Here is a 24799-nt window from a genome sequence, read left to right on the forward strand (position 1 = left end):
CAATAACAAAACAACCTGTTAAAACAGTCATGGCCCACTGGTAGGCATAGGCCAAACCTGCCCAAGGACAGTTTTGATTCCCAGCATGACAGAAGTAAACTGTCCCCTTTGGATTGAGAAATGAGACAGTGATCTAAAATTTCAGTAGAGAAAGCTTCATCTGTTACCTCCCACATCTTGCTTTGGGGCTCACTCAGCCACCTTGTTCCTCTGTTCCCTTCTATGTTGGCTGCCTGCTGCTGAGCTCAGCCTTGTAGGCTGGAAACAGGTACAGGGCCATCACCACAGGGATTTGGGGTCTGACACAAGAGTAAGGTGGTGCTGGGCTGAGAGTATACTCAAGAATGAGAAGGGTTTGGCTGCAGGAGAAACTGGACAGATGCCTTTGAGCATACTGCTGTCCATTCACAGCTTCAGGTTTCCTGGTGTGCTAGGATGGAAATGTAACATTTGCTTAACTTCGACTTCATCACTGTGGCTGCAGCTTGTTATCATAGAGAAAAAGAGTGGTGCCCTCCAGCTGCCCTTGTGCTCTTCTGCCCAGGTTTTGGTTGCTGCTGGGACAGGTGTATTTCATGACTACTTTTCACAAATGTTAGAGTCAAGATATTGTCAAAGTGCTGTAAATAATCCTGTGTTACAGGAGATATTACAGGCAAGAAATATTGCTGGGAGAAAAGCAGCAGTTTAATTTCATTTAGGTGTCCGTGAGCTGGAAAGCAGCAACTCTCTGCAAGGGGGGCAGTGCATGAACTGTACACTCAGATAATGCCCTTGCCATGTACTGTTTCAGGGAGGAAGGTCCATTTGGCCTGCAGGCACGTATCTTAGAGGTTTGGCATCTAATTTCAAGGCATCAAGTACTTGTAATCAAGTGTTTGATATTTGATAACATTATGCTGTTTAGTGAATTGTGTTTGCTCTGTGTATGCTGAGTTGGTTTTGACTGTTAAACACACTTTATGAAAACTCTGAATCACTTTAATGTTACAGAAATTCATATTTGCCTTTCGTATCTGTATTTTTAAGCTTTTGTTAAATAAATCTATAGGAAGTGTGAGCATTTCAAATACACCTATTTCTTTATAGCTGACCTGCGATGATGTTAACATCAGCCTCCTCTTAATGTCTCTCTCCTTGCCTGCAGGTGAAGGTATTGCACAATCAGCTTGTTCTGTTCCACAATGCCATTGCGGCGTACTTTGCTGGCAATCAAAAGCAGCTTGAACAGACACTTAAACAGTTCCACATCAAATTGAAAACTCCTGGAGCAGATGCCCCATCCTGGCTTGAAGAACAGTAATTAGATCATAGAAGAGGACCCAATGTTAACCTAAAATTCTTTAAATCTGACAATAATTAAGGGTTGGGGTTGAAGGACTGTTGTGATTCTTGAACGGACAGCTTTAAATTTTTTCCCCTTTTATAATACTGTAAAACTGAATTTGATAGGAAAGTGGGTGACTTTAAGGTAACCAAACATGATTTCTGTAATTTCCAATATAGAACACTCCTTTTGTATGTAAAGGTTGGCAGTTATTTCTGTAATTGGGATAGGGGAGGGAAAGAGGGAGGGGAAACAAAACTATTATAGATTTGCACTGACAAATGATGCTTGTGATTTCTGGTATTTTGGTGGCTAGTCAAAATATTTGCAAATGGAAGTTTACATGATTTGTACCAACATCTGGTATTTTATAGATGAATATAGAAAACATCTTTAGTAATTTTCGTATGACTTTTAAAAAAAGGAGACAGTTAAAAGACTATTTTGCTGATGAATACTATAAAGCCTATATGTAATATCTGCATATAAGGCAGCAGTAGCAGATGGCTCATTGACAAGTGGAATTGCAGCAAATGCCTTTTTTAATTATGTACCTTTCCATCAAAGGGTTAAAAAAAACCAAAAAAACACTAAAGCAAGAATCACTGTCAGTCTGAGGCTTCTGAGCACACGTTTTTGCTTTGCACCAAGTGGTTTGCTGAGTGAGGCCAACCATTAAATTTACTAATTTCATTTAAAATGTTTCTTTCTCTATGAAAAAAATACCGTACTAGCCTTAAATCACAGGTATGTGCCTTTTTATAAGATAATATTTTCCACCAGTGTACATAATCTAAGAACCCTTTCATGTAACAGTTTGTCAGTCCCCAACAAGGGGAAGACGACCGTGTAAATGCTGTGTCATTGTACACTTAGAGCAAGTTAAAGCTTTAGCTAAACTTCATGGGCAGGTATGACTGTGAGAGGAAATCAGGCCAGTATGTTTTTTCTGTTTAATTGAAAAGCATACTTTGGTAATGGGAGTAAAATGGAGGACACATTTTTAATTTCTTCATCATTTCTGTAGTCCTTAAATGTAAAATTATATGTCAATTTTATCATAGACATTTTAAATTCAATATATTGGAGTCCTCATTTGCACATGTTATGTTGCTTTATGTTATGTTAAGTAAAATGAAATACTTCAAATATGTTATTTACAATGGTGTGGATTGTATGATTTATGTACTGTACGTTCAAATGCCTTTCAGCTGACATTCTAAAGTTTTCTGTGTTTAACACAACTGTAATGTAACTGTAAATCAGACTTTTTAATCATTCCTCATTAAATTCTTGGCCTGACAGAACCTTCTTTATGTTTTTGTTCTGTCAGAATCTCTTGTAATAGCTCAATTACGTTCCCTAGAATGTATATCCTCTGTGAATTTTGTATTCATATTAAATATGTTTGCAGTCAAACTTTCTTGACTTGTGATGGTTAAAAGTAGAAGGGAGCTTCTCCAGTGAAAGCTTAGTCCTGTTTTTGTGAGTTGTCACCCCTGCCCAGGAATATCTCTCAAAGCAGTGTTACGTAGTGATGCTATTTTAACAGTGGGCAAGTTCAGCTGGAAAGTAAATCCATAGTGAAACAAATCTTTTAATATATGTGGTTTTCAACTTGAACTTCTGAAGGAAATTAAATCTTATTTACAGTTCTTATGAAGCCATTGACTTCCACTGAATCCTGGCACACGTGTGGTACGAGGGTGCAAGGAAAGTGAGCTGAGTGACTGTAGGGTTGAACTGGGAAGTGCATTATTGCAGGGGTGAAGAATGCAAACCCACTGACTACAACTGAAGTATTGAGCTTTCAGAACACTGTAGGAAAAGAGCACATAAGGAACCTGTGCTCTTGGTTTCTCCCTGAGATTCATGTGTCTCCTGCCTCGGATCGCTGCTACTCAGAAGGAACTCACCTGTCAGAAATGGTAAGAGTGAACTTGAGTCTGCAGTTGCCTTAAGAAAGACTGACCAATGTGGCATTGTGCAATCCTCAAACTTTTGCAATGGCTTGAAACTGCTGGAGTCTCTTCACCTGGAAGAAAAGGTGGGTGCAAAGAGATTACTTGCTAAAACCTGTCTGTGTATTGTTTAATACTGGGGGAAGGAAGAATTGCTTCCATTTTGCTCAGCAAAGCAATTGTTCTAATGGGTAGCCTCAGTGAGGAGGGTTGTCTCTTCAACTGGTCAATAAGTTATTAAACTGATAGTAGCCTGCTGTAGTACTGTAGCTTTCTTTGTCACTTCTCAAATGCACATGCTTATGAAATAATTCAAGCTCATATCTTATATTTAAAATTAGCTTTTTAGAGCTAACCAAATTTAGAAACTTGGATCAAGAGATTGTAAGAGAAAAGACACTTCAGCGTTTCCAATGGGAATTAATTATGGTTGTGAGGCTTTCTGATCCTTCCAAATGAGCATTATAAATATCTCAAGGTTGTAATGTGGCCTTTATCTAGGTGGACAGTTGTCAGGATGGGGTGTTTTTGTTGTTTGTAAAAGAGGCCATACCCATCTTGTAGAGACTTGTCTGTGACAGATTTAATCTCTGTTAAATTGTTACATTAATGCTTACAGTGTTATGTGAGGTTTCTTAGGATGAAGAACTCAAAGCAATTAGTAACATTTTCAGATATGGTGTTGTAGCTGCTGTACCAGAGACTTGGGGAGCTGTTCTGATTCTCAGTGACCATACTGTAAGTTATCTGGCTTGTTTGAAACTTGTTGCTCATGTTATTTTGTTTGTCTGAATTCTACAAACAGCTTTTTTGCTCTAAAAATGCTCTTTGGCCTACTTCATGCTTTTACAAGCCTCTTACAAAGAATGTTTCTGGTTACAAAATATATCTGTATTTTTATTTGGAAAGAGATCTACACAGGCAAGAATATAGTAGCACACCAACATAATTAAATTAACAGCTTTTTTTTCAATCTTCAGTCAACTGGTTTTCCCAGAAACCTTATCTCTAGTCTGTCTGTCCTTTCAAAAATGATCAAAGTAATGTAAAAGGAAAGCTAAATGTCCGCCTCAACTCTGTTTTGAACTGAATGGGGGGCATATTCACTTTTTATGCTTTGCTTATCTGCTCTTGTTCCTTGTTGTGGTGTTACAACAAGTGAAAGCTATTGCAATTATTTAGCATTCCTCATCTGCAATTATCTTTAGGTTTGGAGGTTTTTTTTGGTCTGGTTATCTTTTCCATGTTGCATGCTTGGTGTAAGAGTTGTACTAGTAAAAAAAACTTTTACATTAGTTGTGAATCTTATAATATTTTATGGTAGCTCCCACCCTAAAATTAACCAAGCTAGCTGTTGCTAAGCTGTGTCAAGATGAAAGGGGTTTTTTTGTTAGAAGATCTTTATTAGACAGAGGATTTGACTGCTGCTTGGTTTATTTTCTCTCATTTCTTACTGTTTGTTTCTCTTTGACATCTTTGTGTTCATTCTGGCTGCTCTGGTGTTAAAGGTAGGGATACACAGAAAACAGAGTTCTCTATCTGTGACAGCACTCTTGTTCACCTCTCTGCACCTGTTTTCACCAACATCCTTCCTCTTCATTTCCACGAGTCTTGTGTGGAAACCAGATGGCCAGGGACATGGGAGTGTTCACATGTTTGTCATCATGGCCATGTCTGAAGGGAGTGAAGGAAGCAGCTCACCCTGTGGTGTAGGAGTAGCAGGTAGGATGGCTTGTGCCTGCCTTGGGGAAGAAGGGCGTACATTGATGGAGAAGCAGTGGAAAGGGAAAATGATGTGTTGCTGTTTTCAGCAGGGTCCCTGCTCTGAGGTGCAGAGCAGCAGTGCATGAACCTTGCACTGCAGTGGCCTTGGACAGAAAAGCTCAGTCTGTGGTTTGCCAATATTTTGTTTCCTGTAGCTGAGAGCTCTGGCACAGAAGCATTGCATTGCCTTTTACACTTCAGCTGCCTTTCTTTAAAAAAAAATAGTCTAAGAAGGGAGCAGGAGCAGCAACAATTGTGTGCTGTCTGCTCTTGGTGGTGTAGTTCTGTAAAGTACTTGTTCTCAGCAAAAAATGAGCATTCAAGTTTTTATAAAGGCTGTAGGTGAACAGAACTTTGTTTTCTGAGCAAATACACTCAGTCTCATCCTTTGATGAGAATCTGTTTTAAAGAGAATAGCTACTGCAGGAGAGAGAGTATTTGATATTCCAGGAGGAGCAGAAGGAGAGATGAGGAGAATCTTTGCAGAGTTCCTGTCTAAGACTGGTTGGTAGGACTGAGATGGGTTACAGTGTGTCTGATAACATTTCTTAATTAAGTGCAGAGATCAGATATAGAACAGAATAAACCTGAAACAACTTTTTAGTTCAGGTTTTCCCTGTTCTTGCTGTTTATGGCAGCATAAATCCATTGGTTCAGTCAGGAGCAGTTCAGCTATCAGCAGTGTGTTCCTATTACTTAATGAATACTGTATCTTACTGTGCTAATTAAATAATTATACATCTTGCTGCCTTTTAAAGAATACCAAGGACTGTAAAATCAAGCAGTTAAGTGATAAATAATGCTAAAAACTAGTGGTGCCTGTTCAGTTTTGATTTGCCTTTCTTACATATGCATATGCCTCATGCTAGTTTTATGTGATGGTAGTAATTAATTGCAGGGTTTTGTTTCGAGAGCGTAACTAAGAGTGCCTAATTTTGAGCCCGAATATAACTTGATTTTAATGTGACAAAAGTATCACAATTATTTTTCCTTTTATCAAAACTCTGTAAAATTCTAGAGGGATTGTAATGAAGATGGCACCTTTTTTAAGTGGTGTAAATTGCTTTATTTCCATTAGATCTGTTCAGCCATTAGATTTGTGTTCATCCTAAAGAAATGGAAGCTCTGTGCTCTGAAGAAAAGCGGAGTTTACAAAATACAAGGGTTTTTTTACTTCTCATAAGAAAAAGCCTTTAAAAAAGTAGTCATCCTGAAAACTGTCTTGAGTATTTAATTAATTTGAAATCTTAAAAAATTAACAGTATGATTTGGTTTTGTAGTATACCAGCTCATCTAAATGCTATCTGTTCTAGGGAGGTGCATTTGTTGTTTATTATAGGTGGGGCCACTTGATCTACCTATTATTAAAGTTGCCTAATACTTCCTACTGTAAAGACCAGTTTTCAGTTGTTTATAACTCAGATTAATTTTAGCCGTGTGGGCAAAATATTTGCCTGTTGAGTGTTACATGTTTAGGTGAAAAAAAAACAGCTAAAAATTTATAATTAATTTACTAACATGTTATGGAAAAGTTCAGGGAGAACAAACCCACAGGGTGAGGAAAAGTGAAGAGTTTAACTTCACATCCGGACTGGCTCCCAGGTCCTCTGCTGTCCTGTTTGGGTTCTGACTTTTTAAATACAATGCCGTTATGCAAGTCTCTTGTTTGGCTTGCTCTTTCCGTCTTTTCCAGAGAACATTTGTGCTCATGACTGGCAGCAATGAAAACAAGTCCCTTTGGCTCCAGCACAAGCAGTTACAGTCCAAGCGGCAAAGCGCTTCCTCGCCGATGACCTCAGGGCTGACCTGACACTCTCGAGGAATGTCCACGCTGGCTCAAAGCTGAGCGTGTCCTCTCCAGCTGCTGCTAACCCTGCCAAGCAGAGATGTGTGCTGTGATGGGAATTGCCTTTTACTGCAGTTGGACTCTTTTCATTCAGTGAATTTTCAGCTTAAATGACTGGGTCCTGGCATTACATTCCTTAAATTTTGCTTTTGTTCTAATATTACTTTTTTAAATTGAGGTGACTAAAGCAGGCTGTCCTGCCAGACCAGTAGGTCACATCTCTGGAACTGTGAGCAGGAATGGTGTAACCTCTGCAACCATGGGCCTGGGCTCCAGGCCTCCTCTGGTCTCCCACTCTTCCTCTGGTTGCTGCCTCCCAACACCTGAGCAGAGTTATTAGCGCAGGTGAGGCGCTACACACTCAGGTAAGACATGAGTTTGTCCTGCTGCTTTTGCCTTCTCACCCCTGCTTCTATCAAGGTGTTTTCTCTCTCCTGTGCTCAGCTCTGGTGGCTTATCAAGCAGAACTGGAAGTGAGGTTTCTTCTTCCTCCCTCCCTCCTTTCTCAGAAAAGAAAAAGTTTCTGTTTGGAATTTGCCTTCTGTAAAAAGTAGTGTCGGGGTGTGTGGGCTGATTATTAATTGACTTGAGTGAGGTTCTTCACCTTTACTCTTCCTAGGAAAATGTTTTTATTTTAGACATAGGATTCAATCTCTTGATAAATTATTTTAGAACCATTTGTATTTGTTTGCTGTCTTATCAGTCGATGATACTTTGGCTTTTGGGCATCCACAACTCACATGCGCTGCTGCCTGGAGCGCTGTAAGCCAGGGCCGTGATCACATCTTAAATTCGTCTGAGGTTTTCTCACACCGTCCGCTTTGGGAGTCACAAGGGGCCCGTCTTGCCTGCTTTCCCCGAGCTTGCAGGGCTGAGCCGGCGGGGAGCGCCGGAGTGAGGGATGCGGGATGGAGCGAGGGATGCGCTTGCTCGGGAGGGTGGGCAGAGGGCGAAAGGCTTCAGCCGTGGAGAGGAGCCCGTCCCTTGCAGCCGGGCGCGCTGCCGGTAGCACCGCTGTCCTGTTCCTGCAGAAAGAGTTGCTGTGAGTGCGGTGACAGCGTGCGGGCAATGATGGATGGACGGACGATGTGTCGATGGAGCTGGCTTGGATCCAGTACCCCCGGAGGCGCCACTGCGCATCTCCGTCCGCCGCCGCGGCGGCACCGGCGCTGCGTCGCGGGTCGCTCTCCTCCCGCACGGGCTTTTCGGGGGCGCGGGCCGGACAGAGGGGGGATCGAGGCCCCGCTGCCCCGCGGCCGGGCGCTCCCGGGGCCGTCACCGTCACCTGCCGCGGCCCCGCCCGNCGGGCGCCGAGGTGAGCGGGGCGCGGGGACCCCCGGGCCGGGCGGGGGCTCCGCGCTGCCGGGGGGCGCGGCCGGGCCGTGCAGGGGGGTCGCCACCCTCCTGCGTGTGTCCTTCGCCGAGGCGGAGGAGGAGGGAGCGCTCCCGGGGAGACGGGCTCCCCTTCCCGCGGGACCCCGGGCCCGGCCCGCCCCTGACACAGCGGGAGAGCCGCTGCCGCCGCTCCGCTCGCGCTGTGGGGCGGGCGCTGTCCCGGGAGCTGTCCCCGGATTTCTCCCGCGGGGCGAGCGCTGCCCCCGCCGCGTCCTGCGGGGCACAGCGGGGTCGGGGCGCTCCCACCGGGCCGGGGCGCGTCTCGGGCGCCGGGGTCCGGCGGAGCCGCAGGGCAGCGGCGCGGTGTTAGCCCGGGTGCAGCCGAGCCGCCAGCGCCCTCCGCGGTGCCCCGTGGCCTGCGGCGTCGGTGGAAGGGAATTACGGAGTAAGGATCTGCCGCGGCCCCTCGGGTGGTCCCGGCGGCACAGGGCACCGCAGCCTGGCACCTGGTGCGGGCGGAGAGCACGGCGGTGCGGCTGGGCTCCTCCCGAGGGAGCCCTTTCCCTGCGGCGCGGCGAGCACCTGGGAGCCCGAACAAGAAACAGCCCGAGTGGAGCCCCCGGCCGAGCCCCGGCAGGTCCGTGCCTGGCCCGGCCGGCTGGCAGGGACGCGGTGCCGCACGGCGCTGTGTGGGATGCATGGAGCGAGGAAGTGCGGTGTCGCTGAATAGCGTGAGCTGAGTGTTCTTTGTAACCCGCAGATTTTGGCCAGATCAGGGGATGGTTATAGGCGTTTGCAGCTTCTCTGTCTGCAGTCAGCAACTAGTTGCTCCCTTTGCCTTTCGTATGGTTGTTGTTGAGACACAGACACCCAAATGCTGTGGTTGGGCTCGGCGCTGTTCTCATGAGAACTTGGAGGGTGCCTGATACAGAAACGTGGGCAGGGGAGAACTTAAGGTGTGAGTTAAAGGGAGTCAGTCATGTCTTGCAGTATGAATTATGAAATGCCCTTCAGTGCGCCGTGCACCTCACCTGTTCATTTGTGTATGCAAACACAATCTGTGTCCGTCTCAGTGGCAACTGCCTTTTTTGCAAGAAACAAATTACTTTAGAGTGTTTCTCTTACCTGGGGAGAAAGTTGTCCCCACCCTCTAACTTTTAAATTACATTGCCAAGTTAGATTAGCTTGACTAAAACAATGAATGAGACAAAGAAATAAAATATTTCTTTTATGCCAAATATGGGCACAATTAAAACGTGCAGTAAAGATGTTATTTTAGAGCTTTGGTGCTTCTCCAGCTGTTTTGGATAACAAACATGCAACAATGAAGTATAATTGCAGCGTCTTAAACGTTTGTTCTTTGGTACATTTTTTCCCCCCCTTTAATCCTTTGAAAAGTGTGGAGAGGCTCCTTAGGAGTTAAAATTTTGCTTGGCTTCTATTATGCATCCCGGTCCCAGCGTGTCTTGGTAATCTGTAGCTCACAGTTGGAACGGCTGCGTTGTTCCCCACCTCCTCTCGCTGTTCTTCCTGCTCAGAGGCACCTGCTGGTAGCAGCAAGCAGCCCAGAACCTGTCCTGGCTGCCAGCTTCTCTCCTCTCCCACCCACGGTAGCGGTGGGAGCTCCGCTGGGAACAGCTTTGAGCCGCTGCTCCAGAGGGGCAGCATGAGAAGGGAATTTTGACGAGTCTCCTGGTATCTGGTAACTCGAGACTGCCATCCTCTTACAAGCAGGTGACCTCTGTCACCTGGATCGTGCTTATCTGTCAGAAAACAAAGCTGAATGCCAGCCTTTATGCTGTGCCTTTCCTTTCGTGCCTTCCTTCCAAATGCTGATTCCTCCCCTTTCCTGGTTCTGGCTGTTACCTCATCTAAAGCAGTACAGGGCTCGTTGGATTGAAAACAGTTTTTCCTGTTCTATCTATCTTTACATCTAGGTTGGGATGTTTTCTTCCCCGTGCCTTCTCCACTCCTTTCACTAGGAGTGTCCCTTGCCTGGCGCAGAAGCGCTCAGGTCTGAGATCAGTCGTTTTCCTCCCCTGTGTGTTAGTGCTGGGACTCTGATGATTCATCTCCTACAACTCTGTTCCATTAGGATTTGATCCTGTTTTTCCTAAAGCATATGGATTTATTGCAAGTCTCAAAATGAGGTTCTTGAATGTTGCCTGGGGCATGGTTGGTCAGTCTGTCTGTGTCTTTTTTTTACATTTTTTTTGGTGAATGTGTGGGAACCCAAGTTAGAAAATAATGATGTTGAATACTGCTTTGTATGATGGTGGAAAACTAGCTAATACATTTTTCATTTTTAAATAAGTAGTAGGGAGGAAAAGTGTTTTTCCTAGTTGAGTATTTCTTTAAATTAATGCAACACTTAATTGCTTTGAGTGGTTAATCTCCTTCCACCACCTTGCACCTGCTTTTTTATGCCTCTCTGCTTCTATGATCATGAATTTGGGAGGAGAGGCGTGAACATGCAGAGCCCTGTAATAGCAGCTGGGCATTAATGCTGACTTAAATTTGAAGCACTCTGTCCTGATCCACTTTCTTTGTAGCTTCTCTCCTTTTTACCATGCCATTAAAATATTTTCCATCATGCTTGTGATTTATACAAGTTTTTATATATGTTTTCTACTCTTGTAAACACCTGTATAACGAAAGGCATGAGATTGGAAAATCTGAAGCAGGAGAGAGGAGTTCATTGTTACCTGAGCAAGGTTTTGAGAAGAAAAGGTACAGTGGATGATTTTGTGTTGTTTTCCATTGATTTCAGTGAAGCTGTGAGTGGCTGAGTCCTTGCAGACCAAGAGAGAATTTGCCCTAAGGCTTGTTTCTGTGACTTGGGTCTGTTCGTTCATGTATGGTCTAGTGATGGATCTCTGGCAAAAATAGTGAAGTTTTTTCATCACTATTATACAATGTCAAATTGATCTGGGTTGCTATTAGCTCTGTGTGAACCCTGCTGACGAGGCATACCACTAAGTCAGTGCCAAATTTCTGATCTGATGTTGTTCTTGTGCCAGTGCATTACTTGGGCTTTTTCTGGTGAGTTTTCCTGAAACTGAGTTTTCCTCAGAGGCTGTCTGTCTCCTATCTAAGTTTGTATTGTGTGGCATCTTTGAATTTTAACATTTTTTCTTGTGAATTCCCAAATATGTTTTTTTTAGATAGCTTCCAAATTTCCATAAAATCATGAGATTCCTCATGTATTTGAAACACTTCAGTTTTTCTCTGAGACTTATGAATTAAATATGTTTCAGTAGACTCAGCTTATCAAAAGTGTGGGGTTTGTGGAAGTCATGCTCTTACCTGAAGGCTTGCTGCTAATAACAGCATTTTTTAGAAGGTGGCAGTATAAGAAAAGTCTTAAAACCCACTATGATTCCTGTTAAGTTGTTTTATGAGATAATCTAGAGGTAAAAACTTCCCAAAGTATTTAAAGCTTTGCATATGTGCAATGCTTAGGATGTGTAGGGTCCTGTGCCTCCTACCAGCTTCTCTGTCCTTTCTCTCTTTCTGTTGTGGAACTGGCACTGTTAACTTGGATGCTGAAGTAAATTATAAAGGACAGCTCGATCAAACTGTGGTCTTTCTTCTCTGAGTGTATTTTGGGAGGTAGTGCAGTCAGATTAATAATACTTTTAAGTTCATGCTCAGCAAAGACAGAGACTTTAGGGACTGTACACTATCTTTGCCCTTATTGACATTTGTGTGAAAAATACAAAGGCAAAAAAAGTAGTACACTAGGCTAGACTGTTAAATCATCAGCAAATTTTTAGCTGGTTTTATGCAGTTTGGGTTTGAACCATGGGTTTAGAAGATGCAAACAGGGTCTGTTTGATGCAGTTAATCCAATACCACAGTTAGTACTGTGTGCAGTCAGCTTTAAAGGCATAGCTGAAATTAGCAGTGGAATAATATTTGTTTTAATAATTTGACATAACTATATCCTCTTACAAAATTGAACTGAATGGAGATTAATAGGTAGTTTTGATGCCCACTGTGGATGATTTAGAGGTATTCTTGTGTTTATATATGTTCTTGAAATCTGGGCACCTGAAGCTGTTTGAAATCTTGGTGTGGATAAATGTAAAACTACTGCCCTGTGAAAGGCTTTTGAGTAACTAAATTTCCCTTCTGGATTGAAAACTTGATAGCTGTTGTACCTCAGTTTTGGGTCTTTTCAGTGTGAGGGACAGTGTCCAGTGTCTGTGATCTGAGTGTGGCTATTGTCCTTTGTCGCAGGTTGCGGAGATGGTACAGTCCCCTCTTGTGCTGCCGCCGCTGGCAGATAGGGATTGAGAGGGCGTGATCCCAGCGGCTGCCGCGCTGACTGCTCAATGTTTCAAACCCATCCAAGGAAGTAGCACTCTCCCCTTCGGGGAGGCTGTAAAATGCATGTTATGAATTGTCTCTCCTTGGTCAATGATAAAGAGAATGGGGCAATTCCAGTTGCGACGGGATTGATGAGCGAGGATACGACGACAGCGCCTCAACTTTCTCAGCCTGCAGCATCGCCGCCCCCTGCGCCATGTCCCCTCACAGGGGCTCCCCCAGCCCCTCCACTCCCCCCGGGAATGCCACCCCCACCGCCACCCCCTCCTCCGCTGCCTGGGCCCAACATACCCCTGCCTCCACAGCTGGTAAATGGCCACGACAGCCACGGCAAAAAAAAACGAATGCGGAGCTTTTTCTGGAAAACTATCCCTGAAGAACAAGTCCGTGGTAAAAACAATATCTGGACAATTGCTGCAAGACCACAGTATCAAATTGATACGAAGACAATTGAGGAACTTTTTGGGCAGCAGGAGGAAGCCAAACCCCAGGACTCCCGAAACCGATCTTTAAAGTCTTCGTTTAAAGAGACTAAAGAGGAGGTAAGAATTAAAGTAAAACCTCTTTTTTTACATAATGCTGTAGGAGTTTATGTGAATTCTGCCTCGCCTTATTCTCTTTCTCTGTCATGTTTCATCCTTACGGCAAATTTGTCTTGATTCAAAGGAGAGGGGAATGATGGGAAACACAAACTCTTTGTTCTTAGTGGCACATATTTGTTTTTCAAAGAGCTAACTGTGTTTTATTATTTTAACTTGCTAAGTGCTGTGATTTGATCACCTGTTAAAATAAATATGAATAAGCGGAGGGAGCTGAAAGCATCTGTATTTACTCATGTTGGATAGCCCTTGAGTTTCCAGTGTGGAACACAATTGTATTATCTCTTCAAGTCTTGCTCTGTGTCTGTGATGCAAGCAAGATGTTGTATATGCAAATATGTACCAGGCAGGAGAGAAGAAAATCCTTTTTGCAAGGGTTAATGCTGTATATGCCCACAGTATCCTGGAGACATCAGGAAGGGAAGTGCCAGTATGGCAGCAAGGATATACAACATAATATAGTGATTAAGGGTATTTGTTATTTCATAATTTTAAAGTTTCCACTTCCATAAACATGACTTTCCTGCTAAGAAAAACTTTACTTCATCTTCCCTGTTTTTTCTGGACATGAAGATAACCTTCCAGGGAGGTCCTAAGATTGCCACTGATATGTGTTCTGGTGAGAAGGAGTACTCTGTACCAAGTACTCTTAGGTTCAGACACTCTCCAGGGAAGTGATAAGTAGCTTTTCTTGTTCTTAAATCCTCATTTATAGACAGCCTCTTTGTGAAGCCTGAATTGAATTGTCTCAAGTGATCTTTCTCTGAAGTAATTGGAGGGCTGAAATGCAGATTTAATCACTAGTGTGTGTCTTACATACATGTTAACTTGTAAACAAAATACAGAGGGCATGGGGTTAAGAGATGTAACAATGCATCAATTTTTAGTGAGAAAATAGAGACATGAAGTTGCTGATATCTTGCAGGATTCAGAGGAGGTCAAAATAAGATCAGAAGGGACAAGATGAGAAACCAATGCACTGATAGTAGCCATGTTGTACATATTGAAATTTAAGGTTTAAGAGGGCATGTGTATTGCAGGCTCTGAAACCCTGACGTCGGGAAGCAGTAATTGGGGCCATCATCAGAGGTAGTCATTAACCTGTGCGCTGTTTTCAGGCTGTGTTCATCTTTGAATCAGGAGTGGAGTGTAGTGAGTGCACTTCCTGTGCCGAGAGCAGATGTGCAGAGCTCTGGCCTCCTGCGTTTCCTCAGAGGCTCCCCCTTTCAGCACTGCTGTGTGCTAAAGATCTAGTTCTAGTAAATATTACAGTAAGTTTCATAAACTGAACGTGGCCCATAGTGTGCAATAGGTAGGTGAGAGAAACCCCCGGTGTGCTCTAGAACTCATGGAGTGGTAGAGATTAAAATCAGAGGCCTGCAAAACCGGGGATTCTCCAGGATACAGTACCTTGGAAACAAAGCCCTGCCTTGCTGAAAGTTCTGGTTTTTGTGTGTCTGTCTGGAGCTGATACAGTGGTGCTGTGCATTCACTCTGCTTGATGCCTTGCGCCCTGGTTTGGGGCTCCCGTGGTGACTTTGCACGTGGCAGGTGGTGAGGCAGCAGGACTTACCTCGAGTGATGCCACTTAAGTGACAAAGTGTTCCAGTGGCTCGCTAAGCTTTGTCAGGCATGCTGCAGCGGTGTGTCAGTGGTGAGCAATTTCTTATGTGTTAATGGACTTTGCAGTCCTATCTGCTTAGCAAGGAGGGAAGGAGATAATCCTGAGTGTGCTAGTGGAGGTGCGGGAGTGCAGATGGGCGGCAGCTCACGTGCTTCACCCTGGTTCAGCCGGGGCTGAGGTGGGAGCACAGGCCTTGTTTGTGGCTCCATTGATTGTTTCAGTGTAGATGGCTGTCCTCAGCTCTCTGGTAAAACCTACAAAGCTGACAGGAGCTGGGGGCAGGCTGAGGTGTGCGGAATCTGTGTGACCTGGTGGAGAGAGTGCGGGGCTGAGGGAGCTCTAGTTGTTCTTGTGGCTGTTTCATAAACCAGCAAGGCCGGGTGGACCAGACATTTTGTGTTTCAGTACCTCTGTTCCCTTTGTGTACAAACAGTTGATTTTAGACAGTGCTTTATGGTCTAGCAAAGAAAAATGTTCTTAGATAATTACATATTGGAATTAGCCTAGTTGGCATCGTATATCAGCAATGAATTTTCAAGGCAACTTCAAGTGCATAAACTCAACTTTTACTTAGATCCAAATATGAAAAAAGCAGCATGTGTCCGAAGTGCTGTACAGAAGGGCAGGGCCAGAGGGCACTTTGTTGTCCCTATGATGTCCCTCTGGGTGCAATGGTGTAGCTTCAGTGCAAGTGGTGAAGAGTTACTCTTCAGCCAGTGTTGAGGGCACTGCCCTACAGGCTGTGGAGGAGATTTGGGGTTTCGTACCTTTGCCAGAGATCACTGTTGATTATGAAATTATGAGCAGTTTTGGTAAAAGTTCTATGCATGTAGGCACTTACAACACTGCATGTCCTTTGAATTCCTCACTTGACAGTGGTTTATACAGGGAATTTATATGTACATCATCATTATAACAGAAGTCCCTTTTGAGGCTTGAGTCAAACTCCTACAGCAAATGCTTTCCTTTTTGTAAACAAGCCCTCACCAAACCCTTAGGAGATTAATTAACATGTTTCCTTGACTAAAGGCTTAATTTGCCCTATGGTTCCATGTAATTTGAGGCTCTGAAAAATAGGGGGTGCAAGGCTAAGTTTACACGCCAATTTACTTTCCCCATCCTTCAGTGGTGTCCCAGTGTGGCGCGGCAGGCGCTCACCCAGGCTGTAGTTAGCCTGGCAGCGGAGTGGGCAGAGCAGCTTCTTGTCAGCCAGAGGAACTGCTCTTGCTTTCTCCTTCAAACTGTGCCTCTGCTCCTGTCTCTCACCTCACCCCACCTGTCCGCTGCCTCTGGACAGATGTGGGATAATGCAATACAGATATTACACCCTCTGTAAACATATTTAAGTGAGCAGCTCAGCAGAGTGCTGTGGGGTTCTTTATTTGTGTTCTACTGGAGAGTTTCTGCTCTTCGAGTGAGGTTTGATGACTTTGAGGAAGGATGCAGAGAATTCCTGTGCAAAGGGCGGTGAGGAGCAGAGAGAAGGAAGATGGAAGGAGTGAACAGGATGTCTCTTGTCCCCTCTGCTAGACATGCCTTCTCTGTTTTCCCTGTGCTGGCTCTGATGCTTATTCCACCTTCTTGAGAGCTGATTCAACCTGTTGATCCAGAGAAGAACTAACAGCAAGAACCAAATGAGATGAGTACCAGTGCCTGCCTAAGGGAAAGAGCAGGCTAGGAACGTGACATGGGAGGATGACACAGAGTGGGGACAGCCCTTTAGCAAGCTGCTGGGTTCACTCTGCTGCACCGTGACTGCAGGCATGGAGTGATGGTTACTGTGTTGTAATGTGAAGTGGAAGCTGAAACAGGAAGTTATTTATATCCTTCCTAACCTTCAGCACCAAGCCCGAGCCACCAGGCTGTTCCATGCTTGCTGTAATTTATAAACTGTGTCCCATCATGTGAAACCCCATTATTCTTGGGCAAAGAAACCTACAATGTTTTGTTTTACTGATCTCTTATAAATCCGCTTTGTTGTGTTTCTCTTCCTCATTGATGATTTCATGGCAAGAAACTCCTGTTCATTTCTCCAGTCACTACAAAGTCAGTTTTGATGTGGGTCTTTTTGTGTCTCCCAGAACACCCCTCTGAATCTTTTGTATTGATTGCAAATTCGTGTTGTGATTCAGGAGTAGATATCCTCCTACCATCAACACAACTTCACCATGGTACTCAAGCTAATTTCCCCCTTCTCATAGTACCTTGATAACTGAGTATTTCTGTGGTGGATTAACATTTGTCAAACTGAGGCCTGCTACTGTGTGATCTGTGCCTGCTGCAGGTTTTGGAAATATGCTGAGTTGAATACTCTGGTGATGAAAAGTGGATTAATGAGTGAATTGTTGTCCTTGGTTTAGAGATTGCACCGTTTGTAAAGTAGATGTGGCAAGTGATGGCAAGTGACCTGTGATGTTTTACATGGGCTTGCAAAATGCAGGTGTGGAGATGGTGGAAAGTATTTGAGAGAATTGTAGTATTTCTAGCTTCAGAGAGTAGAGGATTAGAATGGAGAAAGCTCTCCTGAATTTATCTAAAGTAAATCATAGGAAACCATATGAGAGGGTTTAGACATTTTGTGTTTCAGTACCTCTGTTCCCTTTGTGTACAAACAGTTGATTTTAGACAGTGCTTTATGGTCTAGCAAAGAAAAATGTTCTTAGATAATTACATATTGGAATTAGCCTAGTTGGCATCGTATATCAGCAATGAATTTTCAAGGCAACTTCAAGTGCATAAACTCAACTTTTACTTAGATCCAAATATGAAAAAAGCAGCATGTGTCCGAAGTGCTGTACAGAAGGGCAGGGCCAGAGGGCACTTTGTTGTCCCTATGATGTCCCTCTGGGTGCAATGGTGTAGCTTCAGTGCAAGTGGTGAAGAGTTACTCTTCAGCCAGTGTTGAGGGCACTGCCCTACAGGCTGTGGAGGAGATTTGGGGTTTCGTACCTTTGCCAGAGATCACTGTTGATTATGAAATTATGAGCAGTTTTGGTAAAAGTTCTATGCATGTAGGCACTTACAACACTGCATGTCCTTTGAATTCCTCACTTGACAGTGGTTTATACAGGGAATTTATATGTACATCATCATTATAACAGAAGTCCCTTTTGAGGCTTGAGTCAAACTCCTACAGCAAATGCTTTCCTTTTTGTAAACAAGCCCTCACCAAACCCTTAGGAGATTAATTAACATGTTTCCTTGACTAAAGGCTTAATTTGCCCTATGGTTCCATGTAATTTGAGGCTCTGAAAAATAGGGGGTGCAAGGCTAAGTTTACACGCCAATTTACTTTCCCCATCCTTCAGTGGTGTCCCAGTGTGGCGCGGCAGGCGCTCACCCAGGCTGTAGTTAGCCTGGCAGCGGAGTGGGCAGAGCAGCTTCTTGTCAGCCAGAGGAACTGCTCTTGCTTTCTCCTTCAAACTGTGCCTCTGCTCCTGTCTCTCACCTCACCCCACCTGTCCGCTGCCTCTGGACAGATGTGGGATAATGCAATACAGATATTACACCCTCTGTAAACATATTTAAGTGAGCAGCTCAGCAGAGTGCTGTGGGGTTCTTTATTTGTGTTCTACTGGAGAGTTTCTGCTCTTCGAGTGAGGTTTGATGACTTTGAGGAAGGATGCAGAGAATTCCTGTGCAAAGGGCGGTGAGGAGCAGAGAGAAGGAAGATGGAAGGAGTGAACAGGATGTCTCTTGTCCCCTCTGCTAGACATGCCTTCTCTGTTTTCCCTGTGCTGGCTCTGATGCTTATTCCACCTTCTTGAGAGCTGATTCAACCTGTTGATCCAGAGAAGAACTAACAGCAAGAACCAAATGAGATGAGTACCAGTGCCTGCCTAAGGGAAAGAGCAGGCTAGGAACGTGACATGGGAGGATGACACAGAGTGGGGACAGCCCTTTAGCAAGCTGCTGGGTTCACTCTGCTGCACCGTGACTGCAGGCATGGAGTGATGGTTACTGTGTTGTAATGTGAAGTGGAAGCTGAAACAGGAAGTTATTTATATCCTTCCTAACCTTCAGCACCAAGCCCGAGCCACCAGGCTGTTCCATGCTTGCTGTAATTTATAAACTGTGTCCCATCATGTGAAACCCCATTATTCTTGGGCAAAGAAACCTACAATGTTTTGTTTTACTGATCTCTTATAAATCCGCTTTGTTGTGTTTCTCTTCCTCATTGATGATTTCATGGCAAGAAACTCCTGTTCATTTCTCCAGTCACTACAAAGTCAGTTTTGATGTGGGTCTTTTTGTGTCTCCCAGAACACCCCTCTGAATCTTTTGTATTGATTGCAAATTCGTGTTGTGATTCAGGAGTAGATATCCTCCTACCATCAACACAACTTCACCATGGTACTCAAGCTAATTTCCCCCTTCTCATAGTACCTTGATAACTGAGTATTTCTGTGGTGGATTAACATTTGTCAAACTGAGGCCTGCTACTGTGTGATCTGTGCCTGCTGCAGGTTTTGGAAATATGCTGAGTTGAATACTCTGGTGATGAAAAGTGGATTAATGAGTGAATTGTTGTCCTTGGTTTAGAGATTGCACCGTTTGTAAAGTAGATGTGGCAAGTGATGGCAAGTGACCTGTGATGTTTTACATGGGCTTGCAAAATGCAGGTGTGGAGATGGTGGAAAGTATTTGAGAGAATTGTAGTATTTCTAGCTTCAGAGAGTAGAGGATTAGAATGGAGAAAGCTCTCCTGAATTTATCTAAAGTAAATCATAGGAAACCATATGAGAGGGTTTTTTTTTTTTTTTTACTATGGAGAATCCCAGTGGGACTAGGAATGCCTGTTCCCAATTCTCAATTACAGTCCAGTGTAACTTTTTGAGTCAAGAAGTCCAGGGGTATTACTGGTGGACAGCACTTCAAAACCCCTTTGGGTGGCAAGACCTGAAACGTGCTGTGCCGGCAGCAGCATTGATGGCATGTGTGAACAGAAGACAGGAGCAGACTGAGCAGAGTTTAGAAAAAACTGTGGTAATGTTCAGAGGGTAAAAAGCAACAGCAGACAGTGCTCTGCATGAACAAAATCAAATGAAATCTCGGTGGAGAAGAGTAGACATTGTGAACAGATGTTCAGGCTGAGCTTATGAATCTAATATGCAACTGAATGTGGGATGAAAGATAGTGTATTGTGTGCAGGGAGCTTGGATTTATGGGGGGTGTGCGAGGTTCCCCTTCTCTCCTCCTTGTGCTCCTCTCTGAAACTCCTTGAAGGTACTTATGTAATGACAGCAGTTTCAAACACTTTAGATAAGCTTGAAGTAGCCACCAAGCAGAGAGTGACCAAAAAGTGAGACTTGTTCTGATTGTGTGGTTAAACAAGAAATCAGAGGAAAAAATAGAGTACAGTCATACACAGAGCAAGAAGTGTATGTAAAATCCTGGTCCTTAAGAACAGCTGTGACATTTTTTTCTTGTGCTGATAAGACAAATGCAGCTGTATATGTTCCCCTTTGTTGTTTTTCTTCGAGGGAAGATATTAAAAAATATTGTGTAATTTGTTTGGGGTTGTACTGTAAATCTGAGTTGTGCCATGGAAAACAAAGGTTTACTCATCTGATGATCAGTCTCCTTGTAACATTTACTATGATTTAAAAAATGTACACAAGATTAACTCTGAACGTGCTTAAAAACCCCAAACAAACCAAAAGTCAAATGATGGTAAAGCTTATAGGCTTAAACTAGTACAGAGAACTAGGGTTGACCGGAGCAATTGGAGACTGGAGCTACAGTTAGAGAGGTCAGTGAGAGGTCCCTGCAGTAAAACATTTGAAAAAGATTAGATACTGCAGGGGGAGAGATAGTTGAACCTGTCCTGCGTTAAGGGGCTTTTCCTTAATGATCTGTTGGGGGCCTCTCAACTCTTAAGATAACAGGAGAATAAGCCACAATCTGTCCCCTTATCTCTGCATATGCTAAAACTGAAGGGCTTTGGGCTACCAATCATCTAATTAAAACTAATATGCTGATATTTCCTGTGTTTTCTAGTCTTCACTGTTTTCAGAAGAGAGGAAATTCCAGAATTTCAGAAAACTTTTCAATATGACTCACTATTTTTAGCAGACGAAGAGGCTGTCTCCTGGGTGTATGTTGAGGATAGCCCATTAATCATCCCTATATTTTCACTGTCACCAGCTGACTGCAGGCTAATTCAATTTCGTGATAATGCCAATGTTGCATTTATATATCTACTTCTAATCTGAGCACTGTCACAAAGGTCAAAATGCCTTTCCAGTTGTCAAAACCACAAACACTTGTGAGTCCAACAGTAGTCTTGAACATCTATGTGTACTGAGCTCTTTTATTGTAGCCGTCAGGTGGAACTGTTAAGGTGAAACAATTCTCTTGTCCTTGTAAATCTCATGACTTCTGTAGCTGTTATCACCAAAACAGCTGTGGTAAAATTTTAACCTTAAGGACACAATTTGCTAAAACAGGGCATACCTCTCAGGTTTAAACTTGTATGCTGTTACAGGAAAAAAAATAAAAGAGGCACTTTGATTTTAAATTTTTTTACAAAACTAAGGGGAAATATTGTGGGGCGGGTTTGGCTTTTTTTTCTGTCTACTTAATCTTCAGAATCATATACGTAAGATGATACAGCAAACCTACTTTGAAATACAAAGCTGGGAGAGACTGTTATTTTATTATGGATTTCTGTTTGCTTCTAGGTAAGCAAACAGATTTGAGCATTAGGTGTTTCAGGGTTTGATTCGAGATCAACTTACTTATCTTGCCCTGAGTCAGTGTGGCTGTTAGTTGGGATGAATTAAATCAGTAATGCACCTGACCTCTGCTTAGAAGTCCCATTTGTCACAAAACCTCTGAATTTACATGGATTTTGAAGTGTGGTGTTCACTAACCTTAGGGCCTTCAAATGCAATACAGTGTATTACCTGATAAGCAACATCTTGCAGATGCAGGGTTATGAAATAAGCAAGAAGAATATTTTTACTCTGTAATGAAATAGAAATATTGATTCTTTCCTTCATTATATGTTGCTATGGAATTTTTTGCTTCACTTGGAGAAAGGTGATGTGAGTGTGCTATATATTTCGCTGGTAAAAACTAGTTTTGTAGTATATGAGCTTTGTTGATAAGAAGTGACTCCTTATTTGGCATGGGATTTGGTGCAAACAGTTATCTGTAGCAATTTAAGAAATGATATCTGCATTATATGCTATTTTCTTAGGTATTGTTAGATTAATCTCTTGCTTTCTCTCTCAGGTTTCCATTTTGGATGCAAAACGAAGTATGAACATTGGGATATTTCTCAAGCAATTCAAAAAGTAAGAAGTCTTTGTAGTTCTCATAAATTATTGTGCTCTGTTCCTTGGAGTTTGCCGTTTTATGCAGTTTTCTCAAAAGTAATTTGATGTAATTTCTTTTCTAATATGTTTCATTTATGCACTTATGCATAAGTGCATTTATGACTTAGCATCAAACAGGGTTTGCTGATGTTAACCAGTTGAGGTGAGTTTTCAGGTATGGTTAAGGGAAGCCCTTTTACCTCATGTAACAATGCCTGTGAGCTGCCTTTCGCTGGCTTCCTCTCTTTGTAAACAATTAGAAAGGGGCATGGGAGCAACTTTTCCAAGAGTGAGCCCTTCCATTGCTGTCTGCATTCACTGATAACGTTGCCCTTCGGTAAAGGCATCACTGAAAATGGTGTCAGAGCAGTGCTGCTGTGGACACTGATGCATCCACAACCTCTTTATAACTCTGTTGAGTAGTCCAGGCATGGTTTTTTCAATCTGTGTAGCTGTCGCCCTGCAAGTGTTAGAAATATGTGTGCTCAATTGTTTTTTCAAGGTCTGCCGAATCCATCATTGAAGATATTTATCATGGAAGAAGTCAGCCTTATGGTCCTGAACGGCTACATGAATTTCTTAAATTATTACCAGAAGCAGAGGAGGTAAATAATGATTTTATGTGGAACTTATTTTTTGTAGAGTTCTGCTGACTGGGATTCCAACATGAAGCTCTGTAAAAGAGGAATCTCAATGCCTTCCTGAGGCTAGGGAACAGGGAACCACTGAGTGCAAATGTTTAATGTTCATTTGACTTGTGGTATTGAGGTGACACTGTAGTCATTCCTTTCACATCAAGTAATTTCACCTGCTTTTAAGAAGTTGATAAGACATATTTTGTTTTTATGATGTCCCTTTTGTCTCACAAACAGCAAGACCTGGAGCCTTCCTGTGTGCAGATTACTGCTCTAGGGAGGTTAGAAAATTCAGAATTGAAGTGTATTCTAAGCAAACAAAATTCACTTCTTTGGCACCTGCCTCATGCAGTGCCTGTGAGTTGAAAATTGGTAGCCCTGTGCTGCTGTCTTTTTGCCTTTTGGTTCACTGCCTGCTTGGTTCATCTGGGTCTGTTCCTGGGCCTGGTCACTGGGTTTCAATAGGGCAGAAAGGCAGCTCCAACGTTCAGCACCCATGGAATTTGCTAACATGGCTTAGTGCTCAAAGGGGACGTGTTAGAAGGCACAGAATTACCAGCAGTGTCTCCTCAGTGTTCCTGTGATCACCATATGACCAACGTCCAAGCTCAGCCTTCTCCCCTCCTGGTCCCAAGCTTCAAGTCTATTCACATGATTAAAGAGGTGAAGCTTCATCAACTGACCTGGGAGCCCTGCTTAATGATGTGCAGTTCCTTGCCTGCTCACTGTTGGCACTGACCCATTTGTATGTACTTGAGAGAAATGTAAACCACAAACCTGACAAAATTAGCATTAGAATTGCTTGGGTGCTTCACATCAAAGTGAGTGGCTGAAACTTGGGAAATTGCTAAGTTAAGGTCCATGTACAGATCAACCTCAGCTCACATGCTTTACCACTTCAAGGTCATACTGTCAAAGCACTTTGTTTCCTCTGTGCAGCAGCAAATCTCGGATCCAGTCATCAGTAGAACATGCTACAAGTCTTTTGCTATCAAATTTATGACCCTACATTGAGCTGCCTTTGCAGAGAATCTTGTAAAAATTGTGTTAGTATACTTGATATGTTAGTATACTTGATTAATATATCTCTTAGAGTTGGGAGGATATAACAAGTTGAAATGTAATCAATCAAAAAAAAGAGGTGACAGTAGTTCTGGGACCTCAAAACCAATCCCTCTTCCCTCTTTTGTTTGCATTTTAGTACATATTCCATTATATAAACAGAATTTATCTCCTTCCTCTGAAAGTCAGACAGAGGAGAACAGTGGAGTACTAACTTGAGAGCGACTCCTACTTAACTTTATAGTCAGAAAATTAGACTGAAAGAAAAGCACTTTTTCTTCTTTTCCTCTTTCTGGCTTAGATCTTGGTTGTTATTATATGACAAGTAGAAAATCTTTCAGCTAGTGTAGTCTATGTGATAAAAACACTGTCATTCAGCTAGAATTGTAGTGTAAGTTGCTGAATTTATCAGTTTTGTCTGCAATGCTCAATGAGATTCACTAGCTGCCCAATAGCTACTGCTAAGAGTGAAAAAATATGTTTATTTATTTGGCAACAGATTTGACAACAGGTCTGTCACTCAAGATAGTGGGGCCAGAGGATTTAAGAAGTGCTTTTAAGGAGTCACTTGAGAAATTAATGGAAGATATTCTATGATACAGGAGGGTATTAGAAATAAAGGGGCATTAGACGTGAGATTTGTTGCTATTCCCAAGAGAAGGCTGGAAAGAGGCTGCTTTCCAGCAGGTGCAGGTGTTTGTATGTATTTAATTAACTGCATGCATCAGAAATGGGAAAGACCCTCTTTGTTACTCTTCTCATAATCGTTGAACTTTTTTGTATTTTTCCCCTTGAGAGCTGGATGGGTGGTGGCAGGCAAGACAGGGAGAAAATCCTGAATGTAAGGGCCTGATGCTTCTGCTGGTATGGAAAAATGTTTCCATGCCTTCATGTCATCATGCTTGGTGTGGTCTAAGAATAAATGGGTCCAGTAACTTATTTACTACAGTGGCTTCTAAAATTGTAGTGTAGGCAGTTAAAAAATTTGCGTT

General features: G+C 43.1%; 2 protein-coding genes across 7 annotated transcripts in view; both read left to right on the forward strand.

The window, feature by feature from the left end:
- ARFIP1 (ADP ribosylation factor interacting protein 1) overlaps positions 1-2746 on the forward strand; it is a 42450-nt gene extending 39704 nt beyond the window's left edge. For all 5 annotated transcript variants that reach the window (XM_039700034.1, XM_039700031.1, XM_039700033.1 and 2 more), the window contains one exon: positions 1148-2746. In XM_039700034.1, coding sequence (XP_039555968.1) covers positions 1148-1303 — 156 coding nt within the window. In that variant the 3' untranslated portion in view covers positions 1304-2746. The remainder of the gene's footprint in view (positions 1-1147) is intronic.
- Positions 2747-2880: 134 nt separating this feature from the next.
- The window catches only part of FHDC1 (FH2 domain containing 1), a 44111-nt gene continuing 22192 nt past the window's right edge, over positions 2881-24799 (forward strand). Inside the window, exons 1-4 of one of the 2 annotated variants that reach the window (XM_039700028.1) lie at positions 2881-3374; positions 12476-13107; positions 22028-22089; positions 22613-22715. In XM_039700028.1, coding sequence (XP_039555962.1) covers positions 12625-13107; positions 22028-22089; positions 22613-22715 — 648 coding nt within the window. In that variant the 5' untranslated portion in view covers positions 2881-3374; positions 12476-12624. Of the gene's footprint in view, positions 3375-8197; positions 8214-12475; positions 13108-22027; positions 22090-22612; positions 22716-24799 lie in introns of those variants that run through there. The other variant, XM_039700027.1, reaches the window with a different exon arrangement.

This window comes from Passer montanus, unplaced genomic scaffold (genome assembly GCF_014805655.1).
Source record: "Passer montanus isolate IOZ18808 unplaced genomic scaffold, ASM1480565v1 scaffold14, whole genome shotgun sequence".
NCBI classification, from domain to species: Eukaryota; Metazoa; Chordata; class Aves; order Passeriformes; family Passeridae; genus Passer; species Passer montanus.